At 39.2% G+C, this 14,245-nt stretch overlaps 1 protein-coding gene across 21 annotated transcripts in view; it reads left to right on the forward strand.

Moving 5' to 3' along the window:
• Nucleotides 1-14,245, forward strand: part of LOC128697010 (uncharacterized) — a 1,143,041-nt gene that overhangs the window by 1,088,999 nt on the left and 39,797 nt on the right. For all 21 annotated transcript variants that reach the window (XM_053788515.2, XM_070090364.1, XM_070090365.1 and 18 more), the window contains 2 exons: nt 4,316-4,492; nt 9,404-9,668. In XM_053788515.2, coding sequence (XP_053644490.2) covers nt 4,316-4,492; nt 9,404-9,668 — 442 coding nt within the window. The remainder of the gene's footprint in view (nt 1-4,315; nt 4,493-9,403; nt 9,669-14,245) is intronic.

The following is a 14,245-nucleotide window of genomic DNA, read 5'->3' on the forward strand; positions in this document are numbered from 1 at the left end:
TAATTTAAAAAAAAGTTTGTAGAAAAATATGAAGGTGGTGGTGGTAGAGTGGAAGCAGTTGTGATAGTGGTTGATGGTGGTAGAGGGTGGTAGTGAATGGTAGTGATGAATATCAAAATGGTATACAATACCGACAGGTTGGTAGGTAAGACACATAGGCAACAGTTAGGCAACTTTATTCTGAAACGTTTCGCCTACACAGTAGGCTTCTTCAGTCGAATACAGAAAGTAGGCAGGAACATTAGAGATGTGAAGACGATGTAATCAGTCAATCACCCTTAAAGTCGTAGATTTGAGGTTGTCAGTCCCTCAGCCTGGAGAAGTTCAGTTCCATAGTCAGGAACTATTTGAAGATCAAGCGACAGTGCGGAGACTTAAATACTGTCGGAAGGAGAGGTACAGAGTAGTAGTAGTGGGAAAGCAGCCACTGAGAGGACTCATCCCTCTCAGATCAAACATTTCTCACTTGAAAAAGTTGTCCAAGGTGTTTTCTGTACCTAGATGCCATTGTGTTGCAGTGTCTGACAGGATGAATATCAAAATGGTTGAATACTTTGTGTTCGACTGAAGAAGCCTACTGTGTAGGCGAAACGTTTCGGAATAAAGTTGCCTAACTGTTGCCTATGTGTCTTACCTACCAACCAGAGGGTAGTAGTGATGGTGGTAGCAGTTGTAATAGTGGTAGTAGTGATGGTGGTAGAGGGTGTTTTCTTCAGTGATTCAGCGATTCTACCAACTCCTCCAATGTTGTTCAAATTCAAATTCAAAGTTTATTCTCTATAAGGATTACAATGCTGAGTTTACAGAATTTGGTTATTGTGTGGTTTACATGTAGTAAAATAATGCTTACAGAGTGTACCACTAGAATACCTAGCATGGCTAGGCATTTCGGGCAGACTTAGTTTAATTCTTAATTTTAAAATATTACAAATTACGAGGTAAGTTGGTATTATGGCTAAGTGACTAAATACTAGTTTGTGAGTTTAGCAATGTGAATGCTTTTGTTTTGGCACAGTACATAGTTTCAGTATTGGAGTATCACAGGATTCATTATTTTAAGATGGAGATTAATATTTCTGTTTATGGTCAAATGGGTGAGTGAGTGTAAGTGTGAACCACCAGGTGGTATTCGTGTAGTTAGTTGACGGGGTGTATCAGGGAGATTAATGGTAGTTTTGAAGGTGATGAATGTGTCTGCAGTTCTAGAGTTCTCAGGTAGGGTGTTCCAGATTTTAGGGCCTTTGACATACATTGAATTTTTGTAAAGGTTTAGTCGGACACGGGGAATGTCGTAGAGATGTTTGTGTCTGGTGTTATGCCTGTGGGTTCTGTCACAACTATCAAGAAAGCGTTTTAGGTCAAGGTTGATATTGGAGTTTAAGGTCCTGTAGATGTAGATTGCACAGTAGTAAGTGTGGATGTTCTGAACAGGGAGTAAGTTTAGATCTATGAAGAGTGGGGGGGTGTGTTGCCAGGGATGGAATTTGGTGATTATTCTTACTGCAGCTTTTTGTTGGGTTATTATTGGCTTTACGTGTGTTGCTGCAGTTGATCCCCAAGCACAAATAGCATAGGTGAGGTATGGATAAATAAGTGAGTGGTATTGTGTGAGAAGGGCATTTTGCGGCACGTAGTATCGTATCTTGGAGAGGATCCCAACTGTTTTGGATACTTTGTTGGTTATGTGTTGGATATGGGTGCTGAAATTCAGGTTGTTGTCAAGGTATAGGCCTAGGAATTTGCCCTCATTATGTCTGGTAATTAGAGTGTTGTCGATCTTAATGTTAATTTGTGCATCTCCTGCTCTGCTACCAAACATAATGTAGTAGGTTTTGTCAGTGTTAAGCGTAAGTTTATTGGCTGTCATCCAAGTCGATATTTTGAGCAGCTCCTCGTTAACAATGGTGTTGAGGGTGGCAAGATTAGGGTGAGAGATGACATAAGTCGTGTCGTCAGCAAAGAGAATGGGTTTCAGGTGTTGGGATACGTTTGGAAGATCATTGATGTATATGAGGAAGAGCAGGGGACCAAGGGCACTTCCCTGCGGAACTCCAGTATCAAGTGGCCGTGTTTTTGATGCTGTGTCTTTAATGGTGACATACTGATACCTATTAGTAAGGTAAGATTTGAAATAAGCAAGCGCATGGCCTCTTATACCGTAATGGTCAAGTTTGTGGAGTAGGATGTCGTGGTCTACTGTGTCAAAAGCTTTTCTTAGGTCAGTAAAAATTCCTAGTGGATATTCCTTATATAAAGGGCTACAGAAAACATCGCCGCCTCAGCTGCTGCTTCACCACCATTATGGACGGCTTACTCTCAGTGGCCCTAATACAACACAACACAACACAACACTTCTCGTGACATACATAATGACTTATTTTATTCATTCTAGAGTATATTCCATGTTTCTATGTTATTAATATTGTTTATTATGTCATACTAGTTGAATTGTGATAGATAAATAAGCGGTAGAATTGATATTACTGTCATATTCTCCAACAATAAACTTGCCATCCCTCCCTCACACAAATAAATCTCCAATAAGAACATAAGAAAGGAGGAACACTGCAATAGGCCTGTTGGCCCATACTAGGCAGGTCCTTTACAATCCTTCCCACTAAGAACATAACAATGGAAGAATACTGCAGGTCTACTGGCCCATACAAGGCAGGTTCTTATGTCCTGTGTATATTGCTGAATTTAAAGGGAGAAACTTTCGTTTTTCCTTTTAGGCCACCCTGCCTTGGTGGGATACGGTCAGTTTGTTGAAGGAAGAAGAAACAATATGTTTAAAATTTAAGAGTTCTTGCACACTGACTTCGTTTTGTGCAATTTGCTTTCTGTGCGATTCAAGAAGTGCAATAAAAAAAAATTGATGTTTCATGAAAATCTTGACATTATGCACCATAAAGTGTTAAAGAATTGGTTAATGCGTGAAATATTGGTACTACACAGCATAACGTTATTTTACAGTGGCTGCAAAAAAATCTATACATTAACAATTTTTGGACAATAAAACAAAAAAAGGCAACTTAATGTATGTACATGTATTTTATTTTCACTTTTTAGCTTCCAACTAGTACTTAGTCATGTTACCATTGTTCTTTATCACCATCTGAAGTCGCCTGGGCATCAATGTGGCAAGGGTGGAGAAGAACTGAAGCCAGAGTCACCAGGTATATATCATGCCTCAGCCTCCTCTAAAATATATATTGGTGTGTTGATAATAGTATAAAAGGGGCGGAACCTGGCAGGATACTTGTCTATACATCTTCCTTTATTTTATTAGCTAAATAAACAGAGCCTCAGTGAAGTTTCATAGTTTCCCTTAACTACATCTTTTTCATTTAAACACTGTTATCAATCACTGACATGTTTAACCATTGTGGAAATACAGCTAGAGGAGATGCATCACTGCTCAAGGCACAGATTATGTAATTGCAATATTTATGATAATTTATGAATCTGTATTAACCCTCAGGATTAATAATTTGAATAGTCTTCTATTGCACTTTTGTGGATTCTTGACATTAATGTGCTGAGTATTTATTTCAAACTTTTATACAGTTGTTTTATATAAATTAGGCATTCAAAGGTTATATAAATTTTGGGAAACACTAGGCAGTTTATTATCCTAATCAGGGAAGTGCTAAACCCATAGGGGTTATATAGTACTTAGTGAATGGGAAGCATTCAGGTTCTATCCAAAGAAAGGTAGGATAAGTCTAGTTCCTTGAATCAAGAGACCCACACCTACATCAAGGTACCATCCTTGAGGGATTAGCTAAGTAAGAAAAATACTGTTTATTGGGCATGACTTGCACTGCTCATGACCTGGCAAGCAGACTGAGAAAATCTATGGAAGGTACAATCCAAATTCTACATGTTATTTTTTTCTAGATTAATAGTGCATATTATGAAGTTTTTTAAGTGCTATGAAATTTTGAATACACTACATGATGTCTTGTTATAAGAGGGTTTACTTACTGTATATGTTATTAACAGCTGCAGGTTGAATCTGATGTCAAAATTTTGCCTATACATATCATTGCCATAATCCCAGTGTTTAAGTAATTTTGGCTCATCAAATTAGGTTTGCTTTTACTAGTATCTTTAATTTTCTTGCATACTGCTTGAATTTTAGAGTGATAAAGTTGCATACCTACCTACTTATCTCTCACTTGTGAGTTGAGGTAATACTAATTTTTGCATTTACTGTGCATTAAACTTGAAGGTTTATTTTAATTTCTTTAGTAGATGAATATTCTTGTATTTATTGCCTTTTGTAACACACAAAGTACTGTAATTTTATTAGGGTGCTAGGTCGAGAGATGACTGTGACATGGTTCGTGCCTTGCGACCACGTAATCATCCAGATGTTGTCAAATCAACTTTGAGTACCCGAGATCTTCGGTTTAACGAAACAACGATTGACTCCGTTCTTGGTGCTCCAAGCAAAATCTACATTCCAGAAAGATATATGCCAGATGAGGTGAGTGTTGTCATTTTTTCTTAGCAAGTAAGTTGTAGGCACACACTTCAGTCATTAATTTTAGTGTGTGTAACACTCGAAAAACAGTTATTACTGTAATTTAGAGAGCTTTACAAAGTATATGTTATACCTCATTAAAATAAGTTGCTATGTAACAGACAACATGAAAACTAATAATGCAGCTTATGTGGAAAGAAAGTCTTCTGGGCACTTGGTTATTGACAGGTAGTAATTCCAACATTCATCTCTTCTTGCCTACATTTCAAAGATGAGGATGTAGATTTTTCACCCAGGCATATACAACAAGGATGAGTGAAAAGACAGTATAATAATTGTATTATATGAATATATGAGCACAAGCCACAAGGATTTATTATCCTAACTCTATGACCTGTGCTCATCTATTTTGCTTGTTACATGCAATAATGTTTGCAAATATTGTATATACTGTATCTGTGGATGATACTACCCAAATTTTGCATGTTATTTTTTCAATTTAGGGTGTGTATTATGTACAGTATATTCTGCCAAGGCAGGGGTGACCTAAAGAAGGAAACACATTAACCAAAATTCACTCAATCGCTGTCTTTCCAGAAGTGTGTTGACATCACAGTCAGTTACCTCTCTACCTGTACATCCTCATCCCTCCTTCAGAGTGCAGGCACTACCTTTCCCACCTACAGGACTTAAGTCTAGCTAACCAGTTTACCCTGAATCCCTTCATAAAAGTTATGTTGCTCACACTCCAGCAGTATATCTATTAAGTATCACTTGTCTCCATTCACTTCTAATATGCTCACACAAACCTGCTGGATGTTCAAACCCCAAAACTCAAAGCCTCTAATACCTCCAACCATTCCTGGGATGACCCTTCATCCCCTTTTACTTTCCACTCCCTTCTGCATTCTTCCCCAGGTGTACATACCCTCTTTGTCAACCTATCCCTGTCCATCCTCTCTACATGCTCAAACCACCTCAAAAGCCCCTCCTCAGCCCTTTGAATTATACCCTTTGGTCACTCCACATTGCCTTTAATATCTATGTTCTGAATTCTCTGCATGTTATTTGCACCACACATTGCTCTTAAACATGTCTCCACTGCCTCTAGCCTCCTCCTTACTGTAGTTTGTCTGTCTTCTAAGAATGAGTCATTTTTTGAGGCCAACCAACTTACTACGTACTTACAAGTATAACTTCAGCTGGAAATTTCCATGGATCCATGCACACATACAACTGCAAGGTATAGGCTAGTTAAATTACCTTGTGCAGAATAGAGTAGAGAGAGAATAGTCAGCCTTTTTCTCACTTTTTCAGTAGAGGTCTTGCTACCATACCTAGTTACTGGAGCGTTCATTAGAGAGGCTTAAAAAATAGGGATTATTATTATTTTTTATTATCACACTGGCCGATTCCCACCAAGGCAGGGTGGCCCGAAAAAGAAAAACTTTCACCATCATTCACTCCATCACTGTCTTGCCAGAAGGGTGCTTTACACTACAGTTTTTAAACTGCAACATTAACACCCCTCCTTCAGAGTGCAGGCACTGTACTTCCCATCTCCAGGACTCAAGTCCGGCCTGCCGGTTTCCCTGAATCCCTTCATAAATGTTACTTTGCTCACACTCCAACAGCACGTCAAGTATTAAAAACCATTTGTCTCCATTCACTCCTATCAAACACGCTCATGCATGCCTCCTGGAAGTCCAAGCCCCTCGCACACAAAACCTCCTTTACCCCCTCCCTCCAACCTTTCCTAGGCCGACCCCTACCCCGCCTTCCTTCCACTACAGACTGATACACTCTTGAAGTCATTCTGTTTCGCTCCATTCTCTCTACATGTCCGAACCACCTCAACAACCCTTCCTCAGCCCTCTGGACAACAGTTTTGGTAATCCCGCACCTCCTCCTAACTTCCAAACTACGAATTCTCTGCATTATATTCACACCACACATTGCCCTCAGACATGACATCTCCACTGCCTCCAGCCTTCTCCTCGCTGCAACATTCATCACCCACGCTTCACACCCATATAAGAGCGTTGGTAAAACTATACTCTCATACATTCCCCTCTTTGCCTCCAAGGACAAAGTTCTTTGTCTCCACAGACTCCTAAGTGCACCACTCACTCTTTTTCCCTCATCAATTCTATGATTCACCTCATCTTTCATAGACCCATCCGCTGACACGTCCACTCCCAAATATCTGAATACGTTCACCTCCTCCATACTCTCTCCCTCCAATCTGATATTCAATCTTTCATCACCTAATCTTTTTGTTATCCTCATAACCTTACTCTTTCCTGTATTCACCTTTAATTTTCTTCTTTTGCACACCCTACCAAATTCATCCACCAATCTCTGCAACTTCTCTTCAGAATCTCCCAAGAGCACAGTGTCATCAGCAAAGAGCAGCTGTGACAACTCCCACTTTGTGTGTGATTCTTTATCTTTTAACTCCACGCCTCTTGCCAAGACCCTCGCATTTACTTCTCTTACAACCCCATCTATAAATATATTAAACAACCACGGTGACATCACACATCCTTGTCTAAGGCCTACTTTTACTGGGAAAAAATTTCCCTCTTTCCTACATACTCTAACTTGAGCCTCACTATCCTCGTAAAAACTCTTCACTGCTTTCAGTAACCTACCTCCTACACCATACACTTGCAACATCTGCCACATTGCCCCCCTATCCACCCTGTCATACGCCTTTTCCAAATCCATAAATGCCACAAAGACCTCTTTAGCCTTATCTAAATACTGTTCACTTATATGTTTCACTGTAAACACCTGGTCCACACACCCCCTACCTTTCCTAAAGCCTCCTTGTTCATCTGCTATCCTATTCTCCGTCTTACTCTTAATTCTTTCAATTATAACTCTACCATACACTTTACCAGGTATACTCAACAGACTTATCCCCCTATAATTTTTGCACTCTCTTTTATCCCCTTTGCCTTTATACAAAGGAACTATGCATGCTCTCTGCCAATCCCTAGGTACCTTACCCTCTTCCATACATTTATTAAATAATTGCACCAACCACTCCAAAACTATATCCCCACCTGCTTTTAACATTTCTATCTTTATCCCATCAATCCCGGCTGCCTTACCCCCTTTCATTTTGCCTACTGCCTCACGAACTTCCCCCACACTCACAACTGGCTCTTCCTCACTCCTACAAGATGTTATTCCTCCTTGCCCTATACACGAAATCACAGCTTCCCTATCTTCATCAACATTTAACAATTCTTCAAAATATTCCCTCCATCTTCCCAATACCTCTAACTCTCCATTTAATAACTCTCCTCTCCTATTTTTAACTGACAAATCCATTTGTTCTCTAGGCTTTCTTAACTTGTTAATCTCACTCCAAAACTTTTTCTTATTTTCAACAAAATTTGTTGATAACATCTCACCCACTCTCTCATTTGCTCTCTTTTTACATTGCTTCACCACTCTCTTAACCTCTCTCTTTTTCTCCATATACTCTTCCCTCCTTGCATCACTTCTACTTTGTAAAAACTTCTCATATGCTAACTTTTTCTCCCTTACTACTCTCTTTACATCATCATTCCACCAATCGCTCCTCTTCCCTCCTGCACCCACTTTCCTGTAACCACAAACTTCTGCTGAACACTCTAACACTACATTTTTAATCCTACCCCATACCTCTTCGACCCCATTGCCTATGCTCTCATTTGCCCATCTATCCTCCAATAGCTGTTTATATCTTACCCTAACTGCCTCCTCTTTTAGTTTATAAACCTTCACCTCTCTCTTCCCTGATGCTTCTATTCTCCTTGTATCCCATCTACCTTTTACTCTCAGTGTAGCTACAACTAGAAAGTGATCTGATATATCTGTGGCCCCTCTATAAACATGTACATCCTGAAGTCTACTCAGCAGTCTTTTATCTACCAATACATAATCCAACAAACTACTGTCATTTCGCCCTACATCATATCTTGTATACTTATTTATCCTCTTTTTCTTAAAATATGTATTACCTATAACTAAACCCCTTTCTACACAAAGTTCAATCAAAGGGCTCCCATTATCATTTACACCTGGCACCCCAAACTTACCTACCACACCCTCTCTAAAAGTTTCTCCTACTTTAGCATTCAGGTCCCCTACCACAATTACTCTCTCACTTGGTTCAAAGGCTCCTATACATTCACTTAACATCTCCCAAAATCTCTCTCTCTCCTCTGCATTCCTCTCTTCTCCAGGTGCATACACGCTTATTATGACCCACTTCTCGCATCCAACCTTTACTTTAATCCACATAATTCTTGAATTTACACATTCATATTCTCTTTTCTCCTTCCATAACTGATCATTTAACATTACTGCTACCCCTTCCTTTGCTCTAACTCTCTCAGATACTCCAGATTTAATCCCATTTATTTCCCCCCACTGAAACTCTCCTACCCCCTTCAGCTTTGTTTCGCTTAGAGCCAGGACATCCAACTTCTTTTCATTCATAACATCAGCAATCATCTGTTTCTTGTCATCCGCACTACATCCACGCACATTTAAGCAACCCAGTTTTATAAAGTTTTTCTTCTTCTCTTTTTTAGTAAATGTATACAGGAGAAGGGGTTACTAGCCCATTGCTCCCGGCATTTTAGTCGCCTCATACGACACGCACGGCTTAGGGATGTTATTAAAAATTAATGTTTAGTTAAGGTGCCTTTGATATACTTTTGAAGGGTTTTGAGAGTTTTCCTACTCCAACAGCCCAGGCTTGGATAGTGCTTGCCTGATGAACCTGGCTGTTATTGCTAGTGGCGTGCTGACCTACATGCTTGTAATTTTTGTGGTTATCCTTTGACAGGGAGCTTTTACTTGTAACAGTTCTACACAGATTTTTAACCCATGATGATTTCATTTCTTAATTAGGATGATGAAAAAGAATTAACTGAAGAAGAGCGTGCATTAAGAGAATTGAAGGCAGAATCCATCCGCAAAATGCTGTCTGAGACACAGACCACGGCCACAAAGGGTGAGGCAGGAGAGGACCAGTCATCAGAAAGTAAAACCACTGCCAGTTCCTCTTCAGCATTCAAAGCCAAGGTGGCAGCTGAGAAGAAAGAACGTGAACACCTTTTAGCCTTGAACCAGATTCTTGCTCGACAGGTCATGGAGAAGAGTCGTGTAGTAGCAGGTATGCTTTTAGCTTGTACACTTCGATTTTTTATTGATATTGCTTGTTTGGTTCTTTCAAGGAAGGTGTCTTGATGTTGGTCAGGGATGTTTTGATCTGAATAATTTAGATGTTTCCTCCTTTTCCTTAGATTATTTTTATTACATTCATGGAGGGGGAGGGGAGCACTAAAGTCATAGGTGTTATACAGCCCCTGGGGAATGGGAGGCAATTGACTTTGATTCGAGGAAGGGAAGGTCATGTCCAGAGCCCCTCACCAGCATCAATGAGCCTACCGTGAAAGGCCAAACCTTGAATTTAACCTAATTGCCTCCCATTCCTTTAGTATTGTATGACCCCTCCTAAGGATTTAATTTTCCCCATGAATGTTATAAAAATAATAATGCTTGTTTGGTGAAAACATTGATGTTTGGGAGCTGGTAGCTTTAATGCACTTCATAGAATTGATGTGGTTTTTGAAACTCACCGTCCCCCCCCCTTTTTTTTAAAGAATAAATGCTAATTACAAGTACTGTACACCAGCCACTGTTAACCTTGATATGGTGTTTTCACCAATATATGTTTACTATTTAATTTGAAACTTTATTTTTATAATTTACATAATCTTTTAATTATATATGTTATGTATTATATATACAGTGGACCCTCAACATTCGATACTAATCCGTTCCTGAGAGCTATCAAATGTCGAAAATATCGAAAGTCGAATTAATTTTCCCCATAAGAAATAATTGAAATCAAATTAATCCATGCAAGACACGCAAAAGTATGAAAAAAAAAATTTACCACATGAAATATTAAGTTTAATGCAATAGAATAATTACAATAACAATAGATTAATAACAATAGAATAATTGACACTTACTTTTAATAAAGATCTGGTGATGATTGATGGGATGGGAGGAGGGGAGTGTGTGGATGGTGTTAGTGTTTAGAAGGGGAATCCCCTTCCATTAGGACTTGAACTGGCAGCCTCACCATGCCTTACCACACTGTGTATGCCACTATGATTCTTAAATCTTTCAAACCAACCTTTGCTGGCCTTAAATTTACTCACATCACCACTAGTTGCAGGCAATTTCTTTACCAAATCATCATGCACTCCAACACACACACTCCACTTTCGTACTTTGCAATTATCTCTTTCTTCATTTCAATAGTCATTAGCACCTTTTTTCTCGAAGGGTTGGCACTAGAAGCTTTCTTGGGGCCCATGGTTACTTATTTTGCAGAAACAAGCACCAAAAACAATGATAATATAGATAATATGGAATGTACCGAATGTATCCTTAGATGCGCGCACACTGGCTGGCTTGTAAACACTGGCACACACGGTGCAGTTCAGGCCACACGTGGACACGTCTCGTACGAATCGTATCGAATGTCGGGTTTTCCATCGAATGTTGAGGCGAAATTTTTGCGTTAAAATGCATCGAATGTCGGATTTATCAAATGTCAATGTCATTGAATGTCGGGGGTCCACTGTATATATATATATATTTTTTTTTCAACATACTGGCCGTATCCCACCGAGGCGGGGTGGCCCAAAAGGAGAAACAAAAGTTTCTCCCTTTACATTTAATAATATATACTACAGGAGAAAGGGTTACTAGCCCCTTGCTCCTAGCATTTTAGTCGCCTCTTACAACACGCAAGGCTTACGGAGGAAGAATTCTGTTCCACTTACCCATGGAGGTAAGAGGAAATAAACAAGAACAAGAACCAGAAAGAAAATAGAACTAAACCCAGAGGGGTGTGTATATATATGTTTGTACAGGTATGTGTAGTGGGACCTAAGTGTAAATAGAAGTAGCAAGACGTACCTGAAATCTTGCATGTGTATGAGATAGAAAAAAAAGACCCCAGCAATCCTACCATCGTGTAAAACAATTACAAGCTTCCATTTTACACTCACTTCGCAAGACGGTAGTACCTCCCTGGGCAGTTGCTACCTACCAACCTTTTTTTTTTTTTTTTTTCAACAAGTCGGCCGTCTCCCACCGAGGCAGGGTGACCCAAAAAAGAAAGAAAATCCCCAAAAAGAAAATACTTTCATCATCATTCAACACTTTCACCACACTCACACACTATCACTGCTTTTGCAGAGGTGCTCAGAATACAACAGTCTAGAAGCATACACATATGAAGATACACAACATATCCCTCCAAACTGCCAATATCCCAAACCCCTCCTTTAAAGTGCAGGCATTGTACTTCCCATTTCCAGGACTCAAGTCCGACTATATGAAAATAACCGGTTTCCCTGAATCCCTTCACTAAATATTATCCTGCTCACACTCCAACAGATCGTCAGGTCCCAAGTACCATTTGTCTCCATTCACTCCTATCTAACATGCTCACGCACGCTTGCTGGAAGTCCAAGCCCCTTGCCCACAAAACCTCCTTTACCCCCTCTCTCCAACCCTTTCGAGGACGACCCCTACCCCTCCTTCCTTCCCCTATAGATTTATATGCTTTCCATGTCATTCTACTTTGATCCATTCTCTCTAAATGACCAAACCACCTCAACAACCCCTCTTCTGCCCTCTGACTAATACTTTTATTAACTCCACACCTTTTCCTAATTTCCACACTCCGAATTTTCTGCATAATATTTATACCACACATTGCCCTTAAACAGGACATCTCCACTGCCTCCAACCGTCTCCTCGCTGCTGCATTTACCACCCAAGCTTCACACCCATATAAGAGTGTTGGTACTACTATACTTTCATACATTCCCTTCTTTGCCTCCATAGATAACGTTTTTTGACTCCACATATACCTCAATGCACCACTCACCTTTTTTCCCTCATCAATTCTATGATTAACCTCATCCTTCATAAATACACGTCAACTCCCAAGTATCTGAAAACATTCACTTCTTCCATACTCCTCCTCCCCAATTTGATATCCAATTTTCTTTATCTAAATCATTTGATACCCTCATTACCTTACTCTTTTCTATGTTCACTTTCAACTTTCTACCTTTACACACATTCCCAAACTCATCCACTAACCTTTGCAATTTTTCTTTAGAATCTCCCATAAGCACAGTATCATCAGCAAAAAGTAACTGTGTCAATTCCCATTTTGAATTTGATTCCCGAAGTCAGACCGAAGCATCCTAAGTTTCAGTCTCCTGTGTGCGCATTTTTTGTGTATTGCTCCTGTATATTATTTATACACATCATTAGTAAATGTTTATGTATACAATATCACAACTCTCAAAACTTCTTTAACAGTATGTAATAGGCATTTATTCTCTTGAGTGAGTTATTGCTGAGTGTTATTTTTCCTGCTGCTCTTCAGGCCTGAATTGTGATAGCGTCATCGTATTATTTGTTACATTACTATGCATTATGTTTTTGATGTAATATTTGTTATATTAATACACATTATGTTTTGTTACCATACATCAGTGGGAAAAAAAAATGTCTTGTTCTTGGAAACCAGTAATTTTTTTTTTTTTTAATTCTGGAGCAATGACACTTCTGAAGTTGAATTTCATTTTACTCATATCTGTAACTCAGATTTAGTTTTACCAACATTAAAGGCTAGTTATTTTTATTATATTCATGGGGAAGTGTTAAATCCATGAGGGTGATACAGTGCCTGGGCGCAGTGGGAGATGTTCAGATTTGATCCAGGTAAAGGGAGGGAAGGTCCAATTCCTTGGATTAAGACTCCCTCAACAAGACCCTTAACGGGTTTACTTAAAGGCTAGCATAATCCACTGAGAATCACAGTATTTCTGGTGTTATTTCTCAAGAAAAATCAGCTATAAACATTATTGAAATACAGGTTGACCATCACTAATCTGGCATCATTGGGATCTGTAGGGTGCCGGATTAATGATTTTGCCAGATTACAGAATGGTTAGGTTAGAATACAGGAGGCCCTCCACATTTGTGAGGGTTAGGGGATCAAGAACCTTGTGAATCTTGAAAATTCATGAATGTTCGTTGCACAAATGTGATGCAAGGAAATATATTATTAGCATTTACTTAGCCTAACAATACTGCTTCCTTAACCTATTGAACCAAGAACAATCATAAAACACATGATAACATTGTAAAATATTGTATATACATGTTATAATTGGGCGCCTGGGCATTCGCGAATGTTCAAAGCTCACAAAAGTGGAACTCGCAAATGTGGAGGGCTAGCTGTACACTTACTCAATGGCGATATTTATGCATTGGCAATTTTCACCACTTTATGCCCTATTTTAGACCCATTCCATTGTTCCAGTCTGCCAAACTCATAGCTATTTCTCTAGTATTCCTTCTATTCTGTCTACTGTGTACAAGAAACCGCCCATTTACCTATTTCAGCTACCCAATAAAGGGGTCAGAAATTGGTAATTTGGCCAATTTCAAAATAGGGTCCAGAATAAACAAGGCAGACATTCCTAGCACTAAAATAACATTTTCTCTGTTCATTAGTCACATCTCCAGCCCCCTCTTATATTATGCTTACTTTCTGTTTTGAATTTTTATTCACACAAAAAAATAGAATATTTACTGTTATGCAGACTGCTGCATTATTGTATAATGTCAACACATTCGTGACTA

This window comes from Cherax quadricarinatus, chromosome 31 (genome assembly GCF_038502225.1).
Source record: "Cherax quadricarinatus isolate ZL_2023a chromosome 31, ASM3850222v1, whole genome shotgun sequence".
In the NCBI taxonomy this organism is placed as follows: domain Eukaryota; kingdom Metazoa; phylum Arthropoda; class Malacostraca; order Decapoda; family Parastacidae; genus Cherax; species Cherax quadricarinatus.